The 26,827-nt window shown below is 41.4% G+C and overlaps 1 protein-coding gene across 11 annotated transcripts in view; it reads left to right on the top strand.

The window, feature by feature from the left end:
- ttll5 (tubulin tyrosine ligase-like family, member 5) overlaps nt 1–26,827 on the top strand; it is a 439,573-nt gene that overhangs the window by 53,615 nt on the left and 359,131 nt on the right. For all 11 annotated transcript variants that reach the window (XM_059960284.1, XM_059960287.1, XM_059960300.1 and 8 more), the window contains 4 exons: nt 810–940; nt 3,578–3,660; nt 11,596–11,665; nt 19,440–19,524. In XM_059960284.1, the coding sequence (XP_059816267.1) occupies nt 810–940; nt 3,578–3,660; nt 11,596–11,665; nt 19,440–19,524 (369 nt within the window). The remainder of the gene's footprint in view (nt 1–809; nt 941–3,577; nt 3,661–11,595; nt 11,666–19,439; nt 19,525–26,827) is intronic.

Below are 26,827 nucleotides of genomic sequence, written 5' to 3'. Positions count from 1 at the left end.
ATTGGATTTGGAGAAGGCTTTAAATACAAATGCAACACTGATGATGCATTTGTTCTTCTGTATTTATCCTGTATATTGAATTTGCACCTAGTTATAGTTAATTTTTTTAGAAAAAATCACATTGTGATTGGCTGAAACCTGGCAGGGGTACCAAAGCTTCACTGTCTCTCAGATGCAGTCCAACATGTCATTTCCATTGAAGAATAGCATATCACATTTTAGTTTCATTACGGAACAGTTTATTAGCAATAATAATGGCAGGGCAGACTCATTGGGCCAAATGACCTAATTTGCTCTTGTCATGGTCTAATACCATTAGAATTCCAGCACTTCAACTATAGTCAGAGGTAGAATCGTAGAGCACATATACAACCCCTTTGGCCCATTGCATTTGTCCTGACCTCAAACACCCATCTGCAATAATCTCGTTTTTTCCTTCCATCTCTAGGGATCCCACCTTTCCGAACTCCTGTTAATTCTCCTGCCACAAACCTGCACTAAAGTATCTTTATAGTGGCCAACAAATCTCCTAGCTCTCGTCTTTGGGACATGGGAAGAAACTGAAGTACTTAGAGAAAACTTGTGCAGCCACGGAGTAGTACATGCAAACTCCACAGATAGCACTTGAGGTCAGGTCAACATTGAACCCTTTGTTATTGTAGTTGTGAAAAAGCACTAGCTACTGTGGGGGTTGTGCTGCATTGCTCAGCTAAGTTCTATCAATGGTAATCTAAGTTTTAATTTTATACTTCGATAAATGTGCTTAAAAGTGTGCTGAAACTCTATTCAAGATTATTTTCTCATTCCAGATCCTATGAGTTGACCAGGAAGGATCGGCTGTATAAAAATATTCAACGCATGCAACAGACTCATGGATTCAAACACTTCAACATTATACCTCAGGCCTTTATCCTCCCTTCTGAGTATCAGGAATTATGGAGTAAGGGAATTTTATACTGTCACACTTCAGTTTAGTCCAAGCGAGACTAGGTTGAGTGAATGGTGATTATTTTTATTTCATTCCCACCCTAACAAACTGAGGATTTGAAATCCATTTGCACAATCTGGTTTCGGTAAAAGTGCACACAAAGAAACATTTGGCAGTGATAGGCTAGTCATCAGAATATACTGGAAATAGCCAGCAGCTCCAATTGTATTTGTGGAGAGAGAATCAGAATCAACACTTCCATGGGGTGATCTTTAATCAGAACTGGAAAAAGTTGGAAGTAAAATATGTTTTAAGTTGAAGAGTTGTTTTAAGGTAAAGGGAATACCGATTTGTAATAATGTGGAATCCTGGAAGTAAAAAAAATGTCAAAGTTGAGTTTATTGTCATGTAGAAATACATGTTTGCACAAATGCAATAAAAAAACTTACTGTACTTGCAGCAGCATCACAGGCATATAGTGTTAGATGCACAATGTGCAGAGAAGAATCGTAAATAAAAAATAAATGTTTACATGAAAGAACACAGTTAGAATTTTCTTTAAAATCCAGCACTTCAACCGTAAGTTTGTTTTAGTATAATGTGGTCATAATATTACTATATTGAGGTAGAGATTAGGATTGTGTAGGTTGGTTCAAGAGCCAGACGGTTTAAGGGAAGTAGTTATACTTGAACTTGATTATGCAGGACTTCTATGACTGCTGACCAATGGTAGCTGCAAGAAAATGGCATGGCATGGTGGGGATCTTTGATGATAGATATTACCTTTTTGAGGCAGTGCCTCCTGTGGGTACTCCTGATGGTGAGGAGGTTTGTGCCAGTGATGTATTGGGCAGAGTCCAATACTCTTCATAACTTCTGTGTTCTCATGTCTTTGAATTGCTGTACCAGACCATGTTGCAATCAGGGAAGATACTTTCAACAGTCCATCTGTGAAAGCTTGTTAGAGTGTTCAGTGACTTGCTGAATCTCCTTAACCTAATAAAGTAAAGGCACTATCGTGCCTTTCCTGTAACTCCATCTATGACCTGGGCCCAGGACAGATAATCTGATATGCTAATGCCCAGGAATTTAAAACTGCTGTCATTCTCTACTGTTGATCTGCCAATGTAGACTTGAGCATGTACACCCTCCTTCTCCCTCATAACAATAAAATTAGCTCCTTAGTTTTACTGACATTTGGTGAGAGATTGGCAACACAAAAAGGGGTGCCTGTCTCATTCCTATATACTGACTCATCACTTGTGGATCATCCAACAACAATGGTGTTATTAGTGAATTTGTATATGGCATTGGAGCTGTGTACAGCCACATGATCACGTGTACAGGGAGTAGAGCAGGGGGATAAGCATGCAGACTTGGAGTTGAGAGGCAGAATGATATAAATACTGGCACTTGGCTAGGTGATAAAGACTAGTATATAATGTATGCTTGAGGAAGGCATTGACTCATTTATCTCTTAACTCTTGCAAATGCAAAAGAAAAACCATCTAACTGAAAAGTAGTTCTGTTTCTCTCTCCATTGATGCTGCCCAATCTCTTGTGTATTTTCAGCTTTTTCGGACACTTCAGATTGCTAACATCTGTGGTGTTTTGCCTTTGTTATTGAAAACTGAATTGATTTACTAATATTCTTTACAAAGGACACCTGCTAGGGGCTGAGCAACACACACAAAATGTTGGAAGAACTCAAAAGGCCAGGCAGCATCTATGGGGAAAAAGTACAGCCAACGTTTCAGGTGGAAAACCTTCAGCAGGACTGGAGAAAAAAAGCTGAAGAGTAGATTTAAAAGGTGTGGGAAGGGGAGGCTGATCTGGGGATTACTTTGAATTACCTTTTGACTGCCTATGCAGACCCCACAGTTGTTGGCAACTGTTGCTGAGGTTACACTGTGGTGGCTCCATGCTCTTGGTCACAGTGGCTAGAATGGCAGTATTGTAGTATGTAACATTATTGGTAACTGATTATTAGTCTGCTTCTTCAAAACATCCTGATGGAGGGTCTCTGCTCAAAATGTTCCCCCACCCCCAAAGATACTCCTGACCTGCTGAGTCCCTCCAGCATTTTGTGTGTTGCCCAAGATTTCCAGTATTTGCTGAATCTCATGATGTCCTGTTGTGTTTTTTTAATCTGTTTTCCAGAGAGCCATCTAGTTGTCCTTTGATTCCTTTTAAGCATCTGATGGAATGCAATCTTCATATTCATCATTTTTATTAACCTTGGATTATAAAATTGTCCTGATCCTTTCCTTCCATTTAACTTCCTGATAAAGTGACCTTAACAAATAAAATGCCCTCAAATAATGCCCAAAGTGAAGCTAATTCCAGACATTTGGATAGATGGCACTGGTTATGTGGCAGAACTGTGACCCTAATCTCATCCCTTGGGATGGAGTCCTGGAGTTGTTCTAGTTCCTCAGCCATTCTCAATCCCACACATCAGCCAAACCTAATCTTGTCCATCAGGAGACAGAGTGCTGTAGCCATTCTAGTTCCTTGGCATTGGGTGGTCTCTGGGCCTTAGTTCCTTGGTGCACTTCACTCTGGATCCATTGTGAGGACTTGACCTCGACCCTGTTCCCAACCTTTGGGACCAGTTTTTCTCAAAAACCAGTTTTTTTTTTCCACAAGATGCACATTCGAAGGATAAAGGACCATGGATTGTCAAGCCCGTGGCATCTTCCAGGGGTCGTGGTGTCTATCTTGTCAGCAGCGTAAGTACTAGGGAAGAGGACGGTTGTCCACTGGAGAAGCGTGAGTGCAATAACGAGTCTCAATTTTCTAATGTCAGTGCAGTGGAGTTGGTGGGTTTCTGTGGTCTAGCTGTGAGCTGCATGTTGTGATTCCTGTCTCCGATCCATGCTGGAAAACCTTCCTGAATGGATACCAAATCAGGTGGGGATTAGCAGCACAATAACACGCACTGGGTATTCATTATAGGATAGTTACACGCTTAAAGAAGCACAAAACTGCGATCTTCTGATATACAGTTCACTCAGAGTCAAGGATGACTTACTTGTGGTAACTCATGAGAGGGCATTGTCAAAATCACAGACTTTTCCATGGGTATTCAAGAGGTGCCTAATAGGCCAGACAGGTGGCTGTATTTGCTGGGTTTTTGTGTGCTTATGACATAAGGATCTGAGTGCTACTCCAAATGTGTTGTCTCCATTTTGAGCTACTATAGGCCAGATTTCAAACCATAGAGAAATGTTTAATATTATGAGGGGCAAGGTGGATATTGAGTCTTTTCCCCAGGGTAAGGGAGTCCAAAACTTGGAGGAATAGAATTAGGGTGAGAGGGAAAACTGAGGGGCAACTATTTCATGCAGAGGGTGATGAATATATGTTCTGAGTCAGCTAGGGATTTTTGAAGGCCCAGTGTCAGTGTATCCGTGTCCAAATCTGAGTCCACTGGAGATTGGAAGCCAACGAATATGGACTGTCTTCAGGGTTAGAAAATTTATATATGTGCGTGGGTGGGTAGGACTGTTGTTGTTTTGTTGAGTTGTGTTCTGTTTTGTTGCATTCAGTGTTTTTCTGCCAGGCATTGCAGGCATGCTATTTTAGAAATTGCAACAACACTTGTAGACACATCCTTGAGTGTGTTGGTTGCTTACACAAACAATGTACTTTTCTTTGTTTCGATGAACACATGATTCTTCAGTGAGCTGCCTGAGGAAGTGGATGAGACAGATACAATAGTAACATTTAAGAAGTACTTGGATAGGTGCCTGGAGGAATATGGGTCGAATGTAGAAAATTGGGACTAACTGAGTCCCAACTGGGACTAACTGGTCGGCATGGACTGGTAGGGTTAAGGGGTCTGTATATGTTCTGTATTGCTCTGTTACTCTTTTACTTAAGAAGGAAATTAGGAGGGCAAAATGAGGACATGAAATGGCTTTGGCAAGCAACATTTAGGAAAATCTCAAAACCTTTTATAAATGCATTAGAAGCAAGAGTATAGTAGGGAAAAGAGTAGGTCCCTTCAGGTACCAAAGGGGAAATCTGCATGTGGAGCCAGAGGCAATGATGGGATTCTTTAAAAAAAAAATCACCAGGGAGTAGGAGGTGAAGTATGGAGAAATTAGAGGAGGGATGTGCTAATATTGTGGAAATTGTCTGCGACAGGAAGAGGGAAAGTAGAAATATTGGTTCACACAAAGGTGGATAAATCCCCAGGGCTTGATGGAATCAATCCAGAATACTATGGGAAACGAGGGAAGAGATTACTGGGGTGATGGTGATTTCTACAGAACAAGTGAGATATCAGAAGACAGAAGGTTAGCCAATGATATCCTCTTATTCTGAGAAGGCAGTAGAAATAAGCCTAGAAACTTCAGGCCAGCATGCCTTGCGTCGCTGCTAGGGAAATTATTACAAAAATTCTGAAGGAAAGGGTTTGTGTTCACCTGGAAAGGCATGGACTGATTAGGGGGACTCCAAAAAATCTGCTGGAGGCATTGTGAGGGCCAAGCACTGAAGGCATGCTATTTTTAAGTGGAGAGGGAAGAATTGTTAATGCTTTAGGTTGAAGCCCTCCATCAGGGGTGAGAGAGGAGAGTGGAAATATCTGGTATAAAATTGTGAGAGGGAGATGGGCACAAGTGGGAGACAGGTGGACTGAGGAAGAATGATGGGCAGGAGGTGTCAGGAGGGGAAGGGGTGGATGTAGAATAGAGGCAAGTTGGTGATAGATGAAAGCAAATGTGTGGGGGGTGGGAGGAGGGGGGAAGTAAAAAAGTCAGATAGAACTAGGTGGGGGAAGATTTCAGTGAAGGTGGAGTCAGGGCAGAAGATGAGAGATAGTTTCTCTGTCTCATCAGGAAGAAGCACCTCAACAGCACAAAATGCTCTCAGTAATGGCAGAGCTGGTTTATGTACTGGTGATTTAGGAGTGTGACAGATCACATGAGCTTTTGCCTCAGACATGAAAGTGCTGGCTACAGAGAAACAGCCACCAGGTGTATCATGAATCTTCGACACACCCTCACATGAGTTCGGTTCTCAATCCTGTCCTTTCAAAGTAAAATTGCATGATTTCCACACCCCAGACTTTGACACTGGAGATCAAATTTGTACCTTCTCTGTGGGATATTTGCTTCAGTTGACATGAGTGCCTCACAGAAAAGGTTAAAAGTTGCTCTGGATGTATATAATCTTTATCAAGAATATGTATATCTGTTCTTCTCCAAGAGGTGGGATTAATCAGTAAATATTCACCTTTAATTTCTTGAAGTGCATTAACGTGGTTCTCAACATCTATTTGTTTTATTCACTCAAACTATGTTATTAATGTTCACTGTACCATGTCAGCATTCAGGGCTTCATAAAACCCTCTGTAGTCACTGGTGTCTGCGCAAAACTGAGTTCTCTTTGTGAGGTTGGTCCACCACACATTCTGAATCTCTTGAAACTTGTACTGGAGGTTGCTGCATACAAGGCGGAAGGCTGCTTTCTTATCAGGCCAAGACAGCAGAGCAAGGTGCACCGGGTGGACGGATCTCTTCTTTGCCAGCAATTCTTGGATCTCCTGGTTGTTTTCATCGAACCAGTCCTTGTTCTTCTTTGTGGAAAACCCTAGGACTTCTTCAGAGGTCTGCAGGTTGGTGGTTTTTAGATGTTCCCAAAGCACTTCTGGAGAGGGGGCTGTGGGGAAACTGTGATCCTCAAGTCTCGACTAAATTTGCTTGGAAGTCAGCTTTCACTTCAGTTGACTGGAGGTTGCCAACTGAAACTTCTTCCTTGGAGTGCCTCCTCTCTTTGGCTTGGGTTTGAAATGGAGACTGAGTTTGCAGCGGACAAGACGATTGTCCATATGACACTCTGCGCTGGGCAATACTCGGGTGAGTAAGATGTCCCAAAGGTCTCTGGCGCAACAAGATGTAGTCTATGAGGTGCCAGTGCTTGGACCGAGGATGCATCCAAGTTGTCTTCAGACTGCCTTTCTGCTGGAAAATGGTGTTAGTGATAGTGAGTTGCTGCTCCACGCAAAACTCTAACAGAAGGCTTCCGTTGTCGTTGCAGTTTCCAACACCATGTTTGCCAAGTACTCCTTTCCAGGCTTCTGAATCTTGGCCTACTCTGGCATTGAAGTCGCCAAGGATGATGACCTTGTTATCTGCAGGGGCATTCTGTACGAGGTTGCGCAGATCAGAGTAAAACTTGTTCTTTTCTGCAGGATCAGCTTGAAGATTGTGGCATGCTGCTTGATTTGAGGTGGGAGGTGCATGGAGACCGAGTGACCTGTTGGCAATTTTTCAAGTTTGGAGGCAATGGAGTTCCTGAACATAAAGCCAACGCCAGAAAGACGTCTCTCAATCTCTGGCTTGCCTGACCAGTAGAGGGTGTAGCCGGCGTCGTGTTCTTGAAGGCTGCCTCCCTCTGGGAAATGGACTTCACTGAGAGTGGTGATGTTGACATTCAGTCTTGAAAGTTCATGCGCAACTAGAGCAGAGCGTCGTTCTGGGCGACCACTGTGTGCTCTATCAAGCATGGTTCTGATGTTCCAGCATGCGAGCTTTAGTCCTTGCACTCTTTGTGAGGTAGGTGTGTAATTTTTCTTTTTTGTTGTTTTTCAACAGCATTTGAGCATGCCTGTTGACCGCGGCTAGCCAACTGGGGGAAATGGAAACGAGCTTTGGTTAGGCCACCTTTTCTAGGCCCCTCTCCATGTGGAGCAAGCAGTGCTGTTCCTAGAGAAGGTTGCTCGGTTGTTCAGGGTGCTACCAAATGATATCGTTGTCTCTGGGGTCAACATCAGACGACCCATATACCTGAACTGCCTGCATGCAGGATCAGAACTGCAGCTTCCAGTGTTATCTTCCACCTGCCGTTTTCGCCCCTTTCCCATTACTGCAGGGCTTGATGAGTTAAAGTGGTGTATGGCCCTTTGAACCAGGTCCAGAGTCCCTTGCACAGTGCAGACGGCCAGGCGCTCTTCGCAGACAAGGCGTCTGTCCTGAATCGGTGGTCAGAACATTTCCGGACTCTCTTCAGCACCAACCGCATGGTCCAAGACTCAGCAATTCATGACAACCCACACAGCCAGAGTAAACAGAACTGGACAAGATTCCAATCCTAGAAGAGACTGTCAAGGCCATAGAGCAGCTGAAAAGTGGCAAGGCAGCAGGATTTGATGGAATGCCATCAGAGATTTGGAAGCATGGGGGCCAGAGTTACACACCAAACTCCAGGAGTTCTTTATCTGCTGCTGGGAACAAGGCAAACTACCACAGGACCTCCGTGATGCAGTCATCATCGCTCTGTATAAGAACAAGGGGAAGAAGTCAGACTGCTCCAACTATCGGGGGATAACTCTGCTCTCCATCGCAGGAAAAATCCTCGCAAGAGTACCCCTGAACAGATTGGTGCTCTTCATTGCAGAAGAACACCTCGCAGAGAGCCAGTGTGGCTTCAGAGCCAACGAGAGCACCACCGACATGGTATTTGTTCTCAGGCAGCTTCAAGAGAAATGTAGGGAACAGAACAAGGGACTGTACGTGATGCTTGTCGACCTTACCAAAGCGTTCGACTCTGTGAGCAGGGAAGGTCTGTGGCAAATCATGGAACGACTGGGATGCCCCCCAAAGTTTCTCAGCATGGTCATCCAGCTACATGAAGACCAGCGGGGCCAAGTCAGACACAACAATGACCTCTCAGAGCCCTTCCCAATAGGCAACAGTGTAAAGCAAGGCTATGTCCTCGCGCCGACTCTCTTCAACATCTTCTTCAGCATGATGCTCAAAAAAGCCACAGAAGACCTTGATGGCGAGGACTGTGTCTACATCCAATATCTCACCGATGGCAGCCTGTTCAATCTGAGGTGACTACAGTCCCACACCAAGACTTTGGAGCAACTCATCCGTGAGCTACTCTTTGCCAACGATGCTGCCCTTGTTGCCCACACAGAGACAGCCCTGCAGTGTATAACATCCTGCTTTGCAGAGGCTGCCGAGCTCTTTGGACTGGAAGTCAGTCTGAAGAAGACAGAAGTTCTCCATCAGCCCACAGCTTAAGAAGATTACCACCCTCCCTGCATCACCATCAGCAAAGTAGAACTGAAGACAGTCCACCAGTTCTGCTACCTGGGGTGCATCATCTCGTTATATGCCAAGATCGACAAAGAGATTGACAATAGACTGGCAAAGGCAAACAGCACATTCGGCAGGCTGTACAAAGAGTCTGGAACAACAAGCATCTGAAGAAAGGCACAAAGATCAGCGTGTGCAGAGCCGCTGTACTGACCACCCTCCTGTATGGCTCCAAGTTGTGGGTCACCTACCATCACCACCTACGACTCGTTGAGCATTTTCACCAGTGCTGCCTCTGCACCATCCTTAACATCCACTGGAGTGACTTCGTCACCAGCATTGAAGTTCTCGAACAGGCGGAGGTCACCAGTATCGAGGCCATGCTGTTGAAGATGCAGCTGCGCTGGGCAGGGCACATCTCCAGGATGGAGGATCATGGCCTGCCCAAGATAGTGCTGTATGGTGAACTCTCCATCGTGACAGGGGAACTCTTTGAAGAAATCCCTTGGTGCCTGTCATATTGACCATCACCAGTAGTTTACTCTAACCTCCGATTGCGAGGTCTGGCAACTCTCCATTCACCAATTTGTCTCCCCCTTTGAACTCACACAGGGCTGGCCTTGAAGACAAAAGGAGAAAGAGGAAGAACCGTGACACAGCAGCACTAAACCCAGAACAGATTTTCCCTTGCAGCTGCTGCGGCCGAGTCTGCCTGTCCTCAATTGGCCTCGTCAGCCACCAGCGAGCCTGCAGCAGATGTGGGCAGCCCCCTTCCTAAATCTTCGTTTGCGAAGCCAAGCTGTGACAGATGATGACCATGTCTGTAACGTCTCCTTATTTGAAGGGGGATGAGAGGTGACTTGATAGAGATATATCAGAATCAGAATCAGACTTTAATTGCCAAGTACCTGTACACATACAAGGAATTTACTTCCGGCAGATGTTGTCTCTCTGCTCATAACAGATGAAAATATATGAAAATAAATGAAAATATAGATTATACATACAAGTAGTGCAATCCAAGTAATAGTTAGCTGACAGTTAACCGGCAGTTAACTGTTCAGCAAAGTGACCGCAGTAGGGAAAAAACTTCTCCAGTGCCTATTAGTCTTAGTCTGGAGGGATCTGAAGCGCCTACCAGACGGAAGCAGTTCAAACAGTCCGTGCGCAGGATGGGAGGAGTCCTTTATGATGTTCCCCGCCCTCTTCTTCAACCTGGAAGAGTACAGCTCCACAATAGAGGGCAGGGAGGCTCCAATGATGCACTCGGCAGTCCTCACTGTGCGCTATATAAGATGATAAGAGGCATAGATAGAGTAGACGTACAAAAAAACTGGATGAATTCAGCAGGTCAGGCAGCATATGTTGCTACATTTGTCCCTACACTACTTATCCTTGCAAATGTAAGTGCTCCACCTGTCCCTACACCTCGTCTCTCACCACCATTCAGGGCCCCAAGCAGTCCTTCCAGGTGAGGCAACACTTCACTTGAAAGTCTGTTGGGGTAATCTGTTGCATCCGGTGGTCCCGGTGCGGCCTCCTCTACATCGGCGAGACCCAACGCAGATTGGAGGACCGCTTCGTCGAGCACCTACCACAACAGACAGGATCTCCCGGTTGCCACTCACTTCAACTCTCCTTCACATTCCCCTTCGGATATGTCCATACATGGCCTCCTCTACTGCCATGATGAGGCCAAACTTTGGTTGGAGGAACAACATCTCACATACTGCCTGGGTAGTCTCCAGCCCCTTGGTATGAACATCGAATTGTCCAACTTCTGGTAATTCCCTCCCTCTCCCTTCCCCCATCCCACCTTCACTCTGTCTCCTCTTCTAGCTGCCTATCACCTCTCATGACTCTGTCTTCTTCTACTACCCATAGTGCTTTCCCCTTAGATTCCTTCTTCACCTCTCCTGCCTATCCCCTCCCTGCTTCCCCTCCCCCACCCCTTGATCTTTTTCTCTGATTGGTTTTCCACCCTCTCCCCACCTTCTTTGTAGCGCCCCTGCCCCCTCCTTCTTTAGTCCTGACAAAGGGTCTCGACCCAAAACGTTGACTGCTCATTTCAACGGATGCTGCTCAACCTGCTGAGTTCATCCAGCTTTTTTGTACGTCTTGATTTGACCACAGCATCTGCAGTGTACTTTGTGTTTATAGATAGAGTAGACTGCCAGAGTAGTTTTCCCAATGTGGAAATGACTGATACAAGAGGACAAAATTTTATGTTATTGGAGGAATGTATAGGATGGGATGTCAGAGATATGTCAGGAAGCACTGCCAGGGATAGTGGTAGAGAAGAATACATGATGGTTTAAGAGACTCTTAGATAAGCATATGGATGAAAGAAAAATGGAGGACTATGTGGGAGGGAAAGGTTAGATTGATCTCAGCGAAGGTTCAGAAGGTTGGCACAACATTATGAGCTGAAGGGCCTGTACTGTGCTATACTGTTCTAATGTTCTATTCTGCTATCTATTACTTTTCCTTTTGTACTACCTCAATCCAGTGATGTGATGAAATTATCCGTATGGGTAGAATGCAAAACAAAGTTTTTTGCTGTACATTTGTCCATGTGACAATAATAATGTTTTACTTCTTGCAATGTTTCAGCCCAGTCAAATTACAACAGATGAGAATATCCTAGTTTCACGTTACATCCGCTCCCCACTGCTGATAGATGGTAAGTTTTTCTTTCTGTGCAATATACCCATTTCTTTTCCTGGAATTTATTTAACCATTTAAATTGCAAATGTGAAAACAAGCACATATCTTTGCCTCTGTAACTGCTCAGGGCATTGAACTTGAATGGTCTATCATGGGAACAGAAGTCAAGCAATATAGTAATAGTTATATGGAGTGGAAACAGGCCTTTGGGCTCAACTCATCATACTGACCAAGTTGCCTACCTGTGAACTAGTCACATTTGCCTGTGTTTGGTCTATATACCTCTGAACCTTTCCTGTCCATGTATCTGTGCAAATACCCTTAAATGTTGTAATTGTACTCACATATACAGCTTTGTCTGGCATCTTGTCTCATAGTCCCACCAAAACAACTCTCAAAAAGCTATCCAGGACATCAGCACATATGATTAGCATTCATAAGACCAAAAAGGCTTAGGAGCAGAATTGGGCCATTCAGCCCATCAAGTCTGCTTTGCCATTCCATCATGATTCCTCTCAACCCCATTTTCCTAGCCTCTCGAAACCTTTGATGCCCTTACTAATCAAGAACCTATCTACCTCAGCTTTAAATATACTCAATGATTTGGCCTCCACAACTGTCTGTAGCAATAAATTCCACAGATTCACCAACCTCTGGCAGAAGAAAGTCTTCCTCATCTCTATTCTGAGATGTCCTTCTATTCTGAGGCGTTTCCTCATTATAGGAAACGCCCTCTGCTCACCCACCCTTTTGGCCTTTCGATATCTGATAGGTTTCAAAGAGATCCCCCTCATTTTTCTAAACTCCAGCAAGTACAATCTCAAGCCATCAATCCCTCTTTATATCATTCTCAGGATCATTATCGTGAATCTCTTCTGAACCCTCTCCAATGCCAGCACATCCTTTCTTAGATAAAGGGCCCAAAACTGTTCATAATACTCTAACTGCAGTCTGACTATTGCCTTATAAATCCTCAGCATTGCGTCCTGGCATTTATATTCTAGTCCACTAGAAATCAATCCTAACATTGCATTTGTCTTCTCTATCGCTGACTCAACCTGCAAGTTAACCTTTAGGGAATCCTGCATCAAGACTCCTAAGTCCCTTTGCAGCATCTAAATTTTCTCACTTTATTTGAAAATAATCTGTTCCTTTATTTCTTCTACCAAAGTGCATGACCATACACTTCCCTTCACTATCTGTCTCAGAGTATAAGGAAGAGTTTGTGTTGGTATGTACCCACCTTTCCACCATGTTAAGCAAGATTGAGGATCAACTTTATTCACCATATACCATGTATTAAGAATTTGCTTTTGTGTATTGGTAAGAGCGCAATATGTAACAATAAGCAATATTCAACACTTACAAAGAATTATATAAAAGGAAAGTTGGAGGTTAAAGGATAGATATGGAATGAAATGTGCATAAATACATAAATACTTGTATGGACTTGCAATGTAAGCAGCATTGTAAAAAGTGGTCTAAAGTGTCTACAGTGCAGTGACAGACGAGCAAGAATAATTGATCAGATTAACTGCCTGGGGGAAGAAATTTTTTAAAAATAGCATGAAGTTTCTGTTTTAATAGCACTGTAGAGCTTTCCAGAAGGGAGCTTTTGGAAAAGGAATTTTGTAGGTTGGGTAGTGTCTGCAGTGATTTTTCTTGCTTGCTTCTTTGTCCTGGACACGTACTAGTCCTGCAGTGGTTGTATCAGTAAGTTCTGAGGAAGCTGGAATTTTACCATCTGCTGCAAGTAGTATATTCTCAGCAAAGCCTTTTGTTAATGAAGGGGATATGGTTCTCCCACATGAGGAGTTGCAAAGTAATGATGCCCAAGAACCCAAATGCTGAAACGGTACTGACAATGGAGTTGTTGATGATGAGTGGATGGAAAAGTGACAATTCTCCTGACGTCGATATTCATCTCCATGTTTTTGAGGGCATTCAGCTCAATTTGTTGTAAGTGCACCAGGACACTAACTTGTTTACTTCCTAGTGGAACTTTAATTTGCCACCTCTGGTGATTAGTTCAATGACAGTGGTGTCAACTGCAAACTTTATCAGTTTAATTGATGGATCACTGGAGATCCAGTCATTGATGTAGAGAGAGAGGAGAGAACACACCCCTGTGGCACATCAGTGCTGAGTGAGTAGGATGTGGAGACATGCTTGTATAAGATCACGTAAGGAATTAATCTAACTGCTTGTGACTTATTTTCCAATTCTTTACTGCTGAGGAGTATTTGCAAGGGGATGTGAAATATACTGTTTAATAATGTTACAAATAGTTTTATGATGCTGATTGATATCTATGCACCAGAAAATTCTTAATTCACAGGCCTCCAAGATAGGGAATTACATTGGAGGTATATTGACAATGTCAGCAGCTCAGTAATGACATTAAATATTTCAGGTGATGTTGGCTTGTTGCTGAACATTGGAAAAAATACCTTGATGGAGAACTCCCCTTGTTCTCCTCCAAATGGTGGTAACCTACCTTAATGCCTATCATCCGATGGCACTTACATCCACTATGATGTACTGCTTTGTGAGGTTGCTGATGAAACATATCAACTGAAAAGAGGCTAGGATCCACTCCATTTTGCCTAACATCAAAACAGGTCAACAGTAGATGTCATTTCATTGGCTCTTCACTAAATCCTAGAACATCTGGATAGCAAAGATCGATTGTACTTCATTGAGTGCAGCTCGGCATTCAGTACTATCATTCTCTCAAAACCAATCAATGAGACTGAAACATCAACTGTACTTTTTCCTACAGGTTCTGCCTGGCCATGCTGAGTTCTTCCAGCATTTTGAGTGTGTTGCTAGAATGAGCTTCAAGACCTTGACCTCAATACCTCTTTGTGCAATTGAATGCTCGATTTCCTCACTTGTAGATTCCAGTCAGTTCAGATTGGCAACAGTATCTCCTTCACAATCTCCATCGGCACAGGTACATCTCAAGGCTGTGTGCATAGATCCCTGATCTATTCGCTTTATACTTCTGACTGTGTGGCTAAACACAGCTCCAATACCATATTTAAATTTGCTGACAATACCACAGTTGTTGGCTGAATCAAAGGTGGTGACAAATCAGCGTATAAGAGGGAGATTGAAAATCTGGCTGAGGATGACACAACAACTCCTCACTCAATGTCAGCAAGACCAAGGAGCTGGTTATTGACTTAGGGAGGAGGAAACTAGAGGCCCATGAGCCAGTTTTCATCAGGGTATCAGAGGTGCAGAGGGTCAGCAACTTTTAAGTTCCTTAGTGTTATCATTTTGGAGGATCTGTACTGGGTCCAGCACGTAGGTGCCATTATGAAGAAAGCACAGCAGCATCTTTGCTTAGAATTTTGCAAAGATTGGGGATGACATCTAAAACTCTGACAGACTTCTATGGAGGTGTGGTCCAGAGTATATTGACTAGTGCATCACAGCCTTGTATGGAAACACCAATGCCCTTGAATGGAAAACCTTACAAAAAAGTAGTGGATACAGCCCAGTTCATCATAGGTAAAGCCTTCACCACCATTGAACACTTCTACACAGAGTGCAACATCCATCATCAAAGGACCCCCACCATCTAAGCCATGCCCTCTTCTCGTTGATGCCATCAGAAAGTCGCTACAGGAGCCTCAGGATCCACACTTCCAGGTTCTGGAACAGTTATTACCCCTCAATCATCAGCCTCTTGAACCAGAGGAGACAGCTTCACGCCTCATTATTAAACAGTTCCCACAACCTATGAACTCACTTTCAAGGACTCTACATTTCATGTTCATGATATTTATTGTTTATTTTTAATTTCTGCTCAGGAATTTCCTCATTTTCTTAAGCTAGACAAATTAAGTAAACTCCAGTTCGAGCATGGTTGTAGTTTGAAGGTGGTTTTATTATTCACCAATGTGTTACAGTATACAAGGAGCCAAGTAAAAAGACAGTACTTCTCGGCACTTTCATGAAAGATAGATTCAAACACTGATCAAAACTCCCTTGACTTCCTACAAAGTGCTTCCAAATGATAGCGCCTAAATGAAATGTGCAAACAATATGAAATGGCTGACCTGACAACAAAAGCTAATTGCTTAACAATGTGATAATAAGTAATCAACAACAGCTGTGAACTTGCAAGTAAGCAGTGAGATCTAGTAATTAGAAATAAAATAACAAATTACATCATGAGGTACATAACACTCCCTGCCTGGTATCTGTAAAAGATGCCACCAACTGAACTCATGGCTTTCACAGAAAAAACATTAAACATATTAGAGTCAATGCTCCTGATCAGTTGCGCAGTCAAATATTAAAGAGTAACAAGACCATCAACTGGATTCAAAATACAAGAGTAAGATTTTGTCCTTCAAGAGGGATCACTACCCAAACTTTGATATAAGCCAATTAAGTCATATCAGATATACAACAGAGAATGCAAAACAAATCTGTACAAACTTAAAATCTTGCTTCGGTTTTTACAGATTTGTAACCAGCGTTCACGTTTCAATCATTTTCTGAGTTCTATTTTTCCAGTTATTCTGTTCGTTTTTTTTGCTAAAGACATCATGTTGTAGACTGCAGATAATGATGGTCTTGCTTGACCTAAGATATCCTGGGAACAGGGTCTGTTGCACATATGCCATCCCTTGCAGTTGCTCTTTCTTGCAAATGATTTAGTCATATGCATGAGTCTTGCTGTAGCATGTGACGGCAATTTCCAACTTGAGAACTTCCCAAAGCGTTTGGGGTCCAACCAGTTGCTGGAGATGTTAGTAGCTAGGCATATGACCTGTGGACAGATCTCAGCATCAGGTTCTGGGTCAATCAGATCAAATTGTAGAATAGTGTCTTTGCTGATCTGAACAAGCATGCTGGTCTTGTTAACCATAAGCTGTGAGCTAGATCGCTGACTGATATTGGTCTTGTGGCATGGTCAGTAGGCTTGAATTTCCACTGCTCTGAATTAGTTGATTTCCTTGAGCGCTGCTGTATGTCATTAGTGTACACATAGAAGTGCCTGGATTCATTTTGGATATTCCCAAGGACCACCTTGGAATCAGAGTAGAATGTCATTGCATTAAGTTTGTCATCGATTTCATCAGTAAACACATCTGCCACTTCTACCACTTGGACTGCAGCACAGTTGTAGTCATGGGACAGTAATTTCAGGACATTTCTTGAGTGAAGGAAAGTGGCTGCTTGCTTGCTTGCTCACAGTTGTTTGGGAGGCGTTGTCGGGGCTACGAAAGGGTAACAAACATAACTTACTTTTCCCCACAGATCTTAATACAGGATAAGGTGGCAACTAGAGAAGAAGGGGATTCATCTCCCTCTCTGCCATGCTGTAAGGAGGTACTTGTGTTGTTCTTCACAGACCAGCGACGTGTTTGTCACTATCGCATTCAGAGCACTGGATGACAGCATTAGTTCCTCAATTGGTGGTTGGTTAAAAAACAGCAGTGGAAATGTGTGGAGTGCTCTTTAAGGAAGGCCCTTCGCTCTGCTAGATGTTTCTCCCTGAAGCCTGTACACTTCCGGAGAGGGTGTGATTTCTGATACAAACAGCACTATTTGTTAGGATCTTCTGACATTTTAGACTCATTCTTTTGGACAGTGTTGTCCACCTCAGTTTTGTGCACCATGACAGAGCCTCTAACAGGGTTCTCAGACTCAAGTGCTGCTGAGCTAGAGGTGGTCAGGATAAATCTGGGGTCATTCCTCATTTTGGTTTCATGCTGGATAAAATTAGAGAAGAAGAAAGGTGGGAAGCTGATTTCATTTTCCAATTTGTATCTAGTTCCCTGTAACATCCATTTCTCCTGTGGACTAAAGGGGAGTTTCTCCAAAATAGGACTAATTCCTCATGCAACGTTGAGGTAAGACAAGCCAGATAAGTAGCCTTCGGATTTGGTTGCCTCTAACTCCGGAAAGCAGGTCACCTAGCTCTCGCAGATGTTGGGGCTCTTTGCAAGAAACCTTAGGGGAGGGCTCAAGTTTGTTGAAGAGAGCAGTCTCTATTGCCTCTGTGGATCTGTAGAATTATTCCTTTCTTTGTCAGACTAAAGTGAGGGCAGTACTGGAGTTGTCTGAAGTGAACTGACCTTAATCTTCTTGCAAGCTCAACAGACTCCAGTCTAAGCCACTTCACCAGTAGGTTGAGGTCTTCACTAGGCTTGAGGTTGAAGTCTTCAGTGGCATTGGAGAACGTGAACTTCCAAACCCAGTAATATTCTGGCTTATCATCAAATTTAGCGGGTCCAGCTGTCAGCAGGTCATAACAGGCTAGGAATCTTGCAAGATCTGACATATTGTGATTAGGCTGTGGTTCATTAGGGCTGTTGTGCATTTTACCAGAAGGATGAGCAGCGTCTTCACCTTTGTATTGCTATGGTATGTAGGAGCCTTGGAGTCTACTGTTAACATGGCTGCATGTCTCCTTCATATCTATGGGCGAGTGAGTAGCCGGTCAATGGATGTTATGAGATATATCTGCCTGTTCAGTGTAAGTACGAGCATGTGAGGAAGTCAATCTCTGTTCTGTCCTGTTTGGGTAATAGGTGTCGAGTTGTGGGGTGCTATCCTGAGGATGAGGAGCCTCCCCTACCCCTTGCAGTCTTTATTGGCTGGTCTAAGTCTTCAGTGTCTGCTGGTGGGTGGGTAATAGCATAAGCAGACTGGTCTTAAATACTTTGTAGTCCTCTTGGCTGAATGGCATGGTGAGTTTGATCTAGTATCATCATTGTCAGCTCCCTGCTCCAAGACTATCTCAAGAACTTTGGCCTTGGCTAAAGTTGCCTCTGCCTCTTTTTCATGTTGCAGTGCCTCTAATGTGGCTTCCATGCGGGTTTCTCTACATTTAATTCAGCCTATCTCACTTTAACACCAATTTCTATTTATGCAATGATGCCCTGTCTAGCACTGCTCTAGCCCTTGCATGGGTTTCCAGCACCGCCATGCTGGCTGCTGATCTGCTAGACTGTCTCGATAATCTAGATGAACATAACAAACACATTGACCTGGTTTCAAATCTTCTCTTCTCCATTGGTGACATTTTAACTTAATGTAATGTGGGAGCTTGCAGAATCAATATCTTATATGGAATCGCCGTTGGGTGTATCCGTTTACTCGGCTCCTTTAACATGTTGGTGAATAATAAAATCACCTTCAAACTACAGCTGTGCTGGGACTGGAGTTTAACTATCTGTATAGCTTAGGAAAATGGGGAAACTCTTGAGCGAAGGCAGAAGGCAGACACTCTCAATTGTGATTCCATTTCTCAGTTTTCTTAAGCTGGACAGATAGGTAAACGCCAGTCCAAGCATAGTTGTAATCAGCTTTACTACTCACCCACACGTTGAAGAACGAATGGAGCCAAGTAAAAAGACAGTACTTCTTGACATTCTCATGAAAGGTAGATTCAAATTCTGATCAAACCTCCCTCCACTTCCAACAAAGTGCTTCTAACTGATGGTGACTAACTGAAATGTACAAACACTATAAAATGGACAACCTGATGACGAAAGCTAATTGCTTAGTAACATGATAATAAGTAGTCAACACTTGTTTTGATGTGCATTTGACAAGTAAAACTAATCTTTAAAAATTTAATCTCTAAGTACAGCCTCGAAACTCACAGTGCACTGGAGCTACAGCCAAGGCTTCTCATGTGTTTGTATCTTCTAATGCTGAAGCTTGAACCAAATTGCCATTTCATGCATTCAGATGTTCAGTTCCATATCTAATCACTGTGTGTTCATTTGTGGAGCTAATTATTTCCTACTTACCGACAGACTTCAAGTTTGATGTGCGGTTATATGTACTGGTAACCTCCTTCGACCCTCTGGTGGTGTATCTCTACGAAGAAGGACTGACAAGGTAGGGATCATTTATTTTATGTAAGGACCATGCAGTTAGTGCATGTTTATGCAGCATTTCAATCCAGTCATTTTCTGACGATAAAAGCAAAATAGTGTTAAAAGGTGACAGTCCAACTGGTATAGTTGTGCTGCGTGGGAGAGTGCCATTTGAAAGGAGGATGGAGGGGCAGAGACATGTAAGGGAGGATTCAGGTTGTGAGGGGGTTTCTGAACACTGTCTTCAGTGGTGGTGGGGTTGTTGGAGGCAGCTGAGATGTACAGAAGGATCTTGGGGTCTAAGCTTAGAGCTTCCTGAAAGTGGCTGCAAAAATCATTAGGCCGATAAAGAAGGCATATGGCATGCTTGCTGTTATTAGTCAAGGCATTGAGTTCAAGAGTCAGGAAGTTATAAAGCTCTGATTGTGCCACATATGGAGCATTGCATTCAAATTTAGTCTTCCCATTACAGGAAGGATGTGCAGGCTTCGGAGAGGCTGCATAAGAAGTTACCACGATTCTACTTGAATTAGAAGAGAGTTAGATAAATTTAGGTTGTTTTCTCAGGGATGGTAGAGACTGAGGGAAAACTTGATAGAGCTAAATAAAATTATGAGATACACAGATAGACAGCTGGTATCTTTTTCCAGGGTGGAAATATCTAATAGGAGAAGGTATGCATTTGAGGTGAGGGGATACATTCAAAGGAGATGTGTGGGATTTTTTTTACTCAATTGGGGGTACTTGGTGTTTCCTGATCGGGATGGTAGTAGGTAGAGACATTCAAGAGGCTCTTAAAGATCTTAAAGATTAGCTTTTTTGTTATATGTACATTGAAACATACAGTGAAATGTATCATTTGTGTCAACACTGCAAGGATGTGCTGGGGCAGTCCATAACTGTCGCCACATTTCTAGCGCCAGCATTGCGGATATTGTAATGCTTTACAGAACTAGTGATTAGATTTCAATTCCAACCACTGACTGTAAAGAAATTTGCTCATTCTGTCCATAACCACTTGGATATCTTCTGGGTGATTTGGCTTCCTCTTACATTCCAAAGATACACCATTTAGGGTTAGTGAGTTGTGGGCTTGCTACGTTGGCACCAGAAGTGTGGCAACACTTGTGGGCTGCCTGCAGTACAATCCTCGCTGATTTGATTTAACGCAAACCACATATTTCACGGTTTTGATGTGCATGTGACAAAGCTAATTTGTATTTTTAATCTTTAATTGACTACAGGCTGTGTACACTGGCACTGTGTCCATCAATATTTGCTTTCACCAAGAAGTGGGTCTGGATGTGTGGGAACTGGTCCATGGTTTCCAGGACCTCGAATGAACCTTTATTGACTGAGTGCAATGTGATACAACTAGGGGTAGACTGGCAAGGAATCTTGGTCTTGTGGAGCTTTAGTGTAAGGTTCATTCTCTGATGTGTTTCAGTGAACAAGTCAGTAATGCCTTGGAGCTTGGCTTCTGAGTGCAGTGTGGTACACTTTAGTGAATATGTTGGCGATGCCATGGAGCTTGGCCTCCACACAAATGTGGAGTGCACGCAAACACAGGCATTGATTACACCTTGTCGCTCAGCAACTGAGGTTGGAGTGGCCTTAGTTCAGAGGTGTTTGAAATAGTATTCATTTTTCACAGATTTCGTTAGTACCACTACCGTCTGCTGACATCCCCAGCATCAAGGCTGTTGTTACATGCGTACAGTCAACCACGTTAGACAGGCTGTATTCTTTGCCCAACACCAGAGAGCTCCACTTTATGGACTCTGTTCACACTTATTGCTGCCTCAGTAAATCAGTCAGTACAAAGACCCCACCCACCCCAGATGTTGGGCAGAAAATACAAAAGCCTGAAAGTACGTACCACCAGGCTCAAGGACAGCTTTTACCCTGCCATTATAAGACAATTAAATAATTTTCTTGTACAATAAGACCACAAGACAATGAAACATAGGAGCAGAATTAGGCCACTTGGCCCATCAAAACTGCTCTGCCACACCATCATGGCTGAATTGCTATCCCTCTCAAACCCATACTCCTTTCTCTCCATAATCTTTGATGCCCTGACTAATCTAGAACTTATCTGTGGTAATGAATTCCATAGATTTGCTATCCTCTGGCTAAAGAAGCTCCTTCTCATCTCTGTTCTAAATGGACGTTCCTCTATTTTGAGGCTGTGTCTTCTGGTCCTTGACACCCCCCCCCACCCCCCATACTTTATGAAACCTCTTTCTCCACATCCACTCTATCTAGGCCTTTAAATATTTAAAAAACAAAAAACACAAAATGCTAGCAAAACTCAGCAGGCCAGACAGCATCTATGGGAGGAGGTAGTGACGATGTTTCGGGCCGAAACTCGCATCTCAGGTTCACTCGTGTTGCTTTTAAATATTTGTTAGGTTTCAATGAGATCCCCCCCTCATTCTTCTTAACTCCCCCAAGTACAGGCCCATAGCCATCAAACGCTCCTCATATGTTAATCCTTTAATTACTGGAACCATTCTTGTGATTCTTCTCTGGTCCCTCTCCAAAGCCAACATATCTTTTCTTAGATAAGGGGCCCAAAACTACTTACAATACTGTGGTCTGATCAATATAATGCCTTATAAAGCATCAGCATTACATTCTTGCTTTGAAAGTCCAATCCTCTCAAAATGAATGCCAACATTGCATTTGTCTTCCTTGCCACTGACTCAACCTGCAAGTTAACTTTTAGTGAATCCTGCACAAAGACTCCCAAGTCCCTTTGCATCTCTGATATCTCCCTGTTTAGAAAATAGTCTTTGGGTTTATTCCTTCTTCCAAGGTATATGACCATACATTTCCCTACACTATATTCCTTTCTTTTTCAATCTTTTTATTAATATTAACATGATAAGATTAATACATAGTTATTGGGATTACAAAATTACAAAATTAAAATGAACATAAAAGGATACAAGCAATAAGTACAATATAGTTAAGTCTTCCCAAATCATGAATGATACAACTATCATATAAATGAAACGACAAAAAAAAACTAGGTATATCATGTTGAGAAAAAAAAGAGAAAAAGAGAAAAAAAAAATCATTGCCCTAAGAAAAACTAATCTAACAAACTAACCACTAACTAATAAAGAGAAAAAAAGGAAAAAAGGGAAGGAAAAAAAATGGGCTGTTTATAGTATCTATAAAAAGACAAAGAATCATCAGTGTCCCCAACTCCGATCCTCTCAATATACATATAATCAAAACCAGAAAAACAAATAGGATTGGAACAGGGTTGAATTACATCATGTGAAAATATTGAATAAAGTCTTTTCAAATTTAATAGAAGGGTCATATATGGCACTTCTAATTTTTTCCAAATTTAGACATAACATAGTTTGAGAAAACCAATGAAATATGGTAGGGGGAATAGTTTCTTTCCAATTCAACGAAATAGATCTTCTAGCCATTACTGTAAGGAATGCAATCATCCGACAAACAGAAGAAGATAAATGAATTGACTCTATCATTGGTAAACTAAAGATTACAGTAATAGGATGAGGTTGTAAACCAATGTTCAATACCGTGGAAATAATATCGAAAATGTCTTTCCAATATTTTTTCAAAAGCGGACATGACCAAAACATATGAGTTGAAGAAGCTATCTCAGAATGACATCTGTCACATATAGGATTTATATGGGAATAAAAACGAGCCAATTTATCCTTGGACATATGAGCCCTGTGCACTACTTTAAACTGTATCAATGAATGTTTAGCACATATAGAGGATAAATTAACTAATTGAAGAATTTTATCCCAATTCTCAATAGGGATAGAAAGGTTAAGTTCTCTTTCATTTTTAAATCATTTTTAATCTTATAAAAGGCCTCTGAATGTATTTTCATAATTATATTGTAAACATGTGATATTACACCTTTCTGAAAAGGATTTAGTTCTAACAATTTCTCCAAAATACCCGAAGAAACGAGATTTGGAAAGGTAGGAAGTACAGTGTTTAAAAAAATTCCTAATCTGTAAATATCTAAAAAAATGAAATCTAGGCAAATTATATTTATTAGATAATTGTTCAAGAGACATAAAGCAATTATCCAAAAATAAATCAGAAAATCATAGCATACCTTTAGTCTTCCAAGCTGAATAAGCTTGGTCCATAATAGAGGGATGAAAAAAGAAATTGGATACAATAGGAATTGCTAAAACAAACTGATTCAACCCAAAAAATTTCCGAAATTGAAACCATATACGTAAAGTGTACTTAACTATCGGATTGTCAATTCGTTTATGCAATCTAGAACAAGCAACGGGAAGAGAAGTCCCTAAAATAGAACCCAAAGAAAATCCTTGTACAGATTTAGTTTCCAGATTTACCCAGTGAGGGCTAGGAGATAAATCCAAATCCCTTAACCAACAATTCAAATATCGAATATTAATTGCCCAATAATAAAATCTAAAATTAGGCAATGCCAATCCACCTTCCTCCTTTGACTTCTGTAAATATATTTTACCCAATCTAGGATTTTTATTCTGCCATATGTATGAGGAAATTTTTGAATCAACATTGTCAAAAAAGGATTTTGGAATAAAAATTGGTTCTGCTTGAAATATATATAAGAACTTGGGTAAAATAATCATCTTAATAGCATTAATCTGACCTATCAGAGATAAAGACAATAGTGACCATTTAGTAAACAAACATTTAATCTGATCAATTAAGGATAAAAAATTAACCTTGAATTACTCCTTATGATTTTTTGTAATTTTAATCCCTAAGTATATATAAAAAAAGTCATTAACTAATTTAAAAGGTAAATTTCCATAAATTGGAACCTGTCTATTTAAGGGGAACAATTCACTCTTATTAAGATTCAATTTATACCCGGAAAAGTTACTAAACTGAGCCAATAATGATATAACTCCAGGAATGGATTTCTCAGCATCAGAAATGTATAACAACAAATTATCTGTGTATAATGATAACTTATGTATATCTATCCCTCGAGTAATGCCGAAGATGTTTAGGTGATTCTCTAATAGCAATTGCCAAAGGTTCCAGAGCAATATCAAATAATAATGGACTAAGAGGACAGCCTTGCCTGGTACCCCAAAATAAACAAAAAAAGAGAGATCTTTGATTATTAGTAAAAACAGAGGCTACTGGAATATGATATATCAATTTAATCCAGGATATAAATGTTGGACTAAAATTAAACTTCTCAAGCACAGTAAATAAATATGGCCATTCAACTCTGTCAAATGCTTTCTCCACATTTAATGAAATGACACATTCTGAGGTATTGTGTGAAGGAGTATAAACAATATTCAATAATCTCCTAATATTGAAAAAAGAATAACAATTTTTAATAAAACCAGTTTGATCCTCCAAGATAATTTGAGGTAATACCTTCTCCAGCCTGGTCGTCAGTAACTTGGAAAAGATCTTGGAATCTACATTCAATAGAGATATTGGTCTATAGGATGCACATTCAGTAGGGTCTTTATCTTTTTTCAATATTAAAGAAATGGAAGCTCAATAAAAAGATGTGGTAGTTTACCTAGTCTAATTGCTTCTTCAAAAACCCTGCATAACCAAGGAGAAAGAGTAGAGGAAAAAAACTTTTAAAATTCCACTGTATACCTATCTGGACCTGGTGCTTTCCCGGAATTCATAGAGGAAATAACACCTTTAATTTCTGCATCCGTAATAGGAGTTTCTAATATTAAAAGTTCTTCAGATGATTATTTTGGAAAATTCAATTTCCCTAAAAAATCAGGCATGGTATTATGATCATGAGGAAATTCAGAATGATATAGGAGGTATAAAAATCTTGAAAAGATTTATTTATCTCATCATGATTAACTGATAAACTGTCAGTTCACCATTCTTTTGGCAAATCTTAATAATTTGACATTTAACCGAAGCATTCTTCAATTGGTTATCTAACAGTTTACCCGATTTATCACTATTTATGTAAAAATCACTTCTGGTTTTCATTAATTGATTTTCAATTGAAGATGTAAGTAATAAACTGTGTTACATTTGAAGCTCAATCCTTTGTAAAGCTCCATAACAGGAGCAATCGAATATTTCTTGTCAATTTCTTTAATCTTATCAACCAATAAAAGAGTTTTCTTCTTAATATGTTTTCTCAGACCAACAGAATAGGAGATAATCTGTCCACGTATATATGCTTTAAAAGTGTCCCAAAGTGTTCCGCAGGAAATTTCATCCATGGAATTAGTTGAAAAGAAGAAATCAATCTGTTCCTTTATAAATTTAATGAAATCCGGATCTTGTAGTAAGGTAGAATCAAATCACCATTGCTTAGTACTAGGAGCTGTGTCCATTAGTTTAATAGAAAGTTTCATTGGAGCATGATCAGAGATGGCTATAACGTCATAATTACAACCAGTTACAGATGGAATAAAACGAGAGTCAATGAAAAAGTAGTCTATTCTCGAGTAAGAATGACAGACACGTGAGAAAAATGAAAATTCTTTGTCCTCAGGATGTAGAAATCTCCAAATATTGAAAATTCCAGTATCAGTCAAAAAAGAATTGATATAAGTGGCTGACTTATTTGGTAAAGTCTGAATGGATATAGATCTATCCAGCAAAGGATTTAAACAACAATTGAAGTCACCACCCATTATTAACATATATTCATTTAGATTAGGTAGAGAAGTAAATAAAGACTTAAAGAAATCAGGATAATCCACGTTTGGATAATCCCTACACTATATTCCATCTGCCACTTCTTTGCCCATTCTCCCAGTCTACATCCTTCCTCAACACTACTAGCTGCTCCATGAATCCTTGTATTGTCTGTAAATCTGTCCACAAAGCCATCAATTCCGTCATCCAAATCACTGACGTGTCGCATGAAAAGAAGTGGTCCCAACACCAGCCCCAGTGGAACACTGGTACTCATCGGCATCCAACCAGAAAAGGCCCACTTTATTCACACTTTTTGCCTCCTGCCACTTAGCTAATCTTCTATCCATGTTAGTATTTTTCCTGTAATACCATGGACTTGTTGATTGGAGTATCGCGCAGACTCAACAGGAACGTTCCTGTGCAGTATGACAAAGAGCTTGAAAAAGCGGCAAGTTTTTCAATGGAAGTTATTGATTGGAGTACTGCACATATGCAACAGGAACATTCCCATGCAGGTCCAATGAAGATTTTGATGAAAAATCCAGTCTCTATAAAGAGCTACCACCTAGCAGAGCGGTCATGGTGGGAGCAGTTGTTGTCAAGGTAGTCTGAGGCAGAGTAGGAAGGCTTTGGCTCAAACAGGGCTTTGATGAGTCTAGATAACA

This window comes from Hypanus sabinus, chromosome 2 (genome assembly GCF_030144855.1).
Source record: "Hypanus sabinus isolate sHypSab1 chromosome 2, sHypSab1.hap1, whole genome shotgun sequence".
NCBI classification, from domain to species: Eukaryota; Metazoa; Chordata; class Chondrichthyes; order Myliobatiformes; family Dasyatidae; genus Hypanus; species Hypanus sabinus.
The sequence above is the reverse complement of the archived record's forward strand: the minus strand, read 5'-3'. Positions and strand labels throughout refer to the sequence as shown.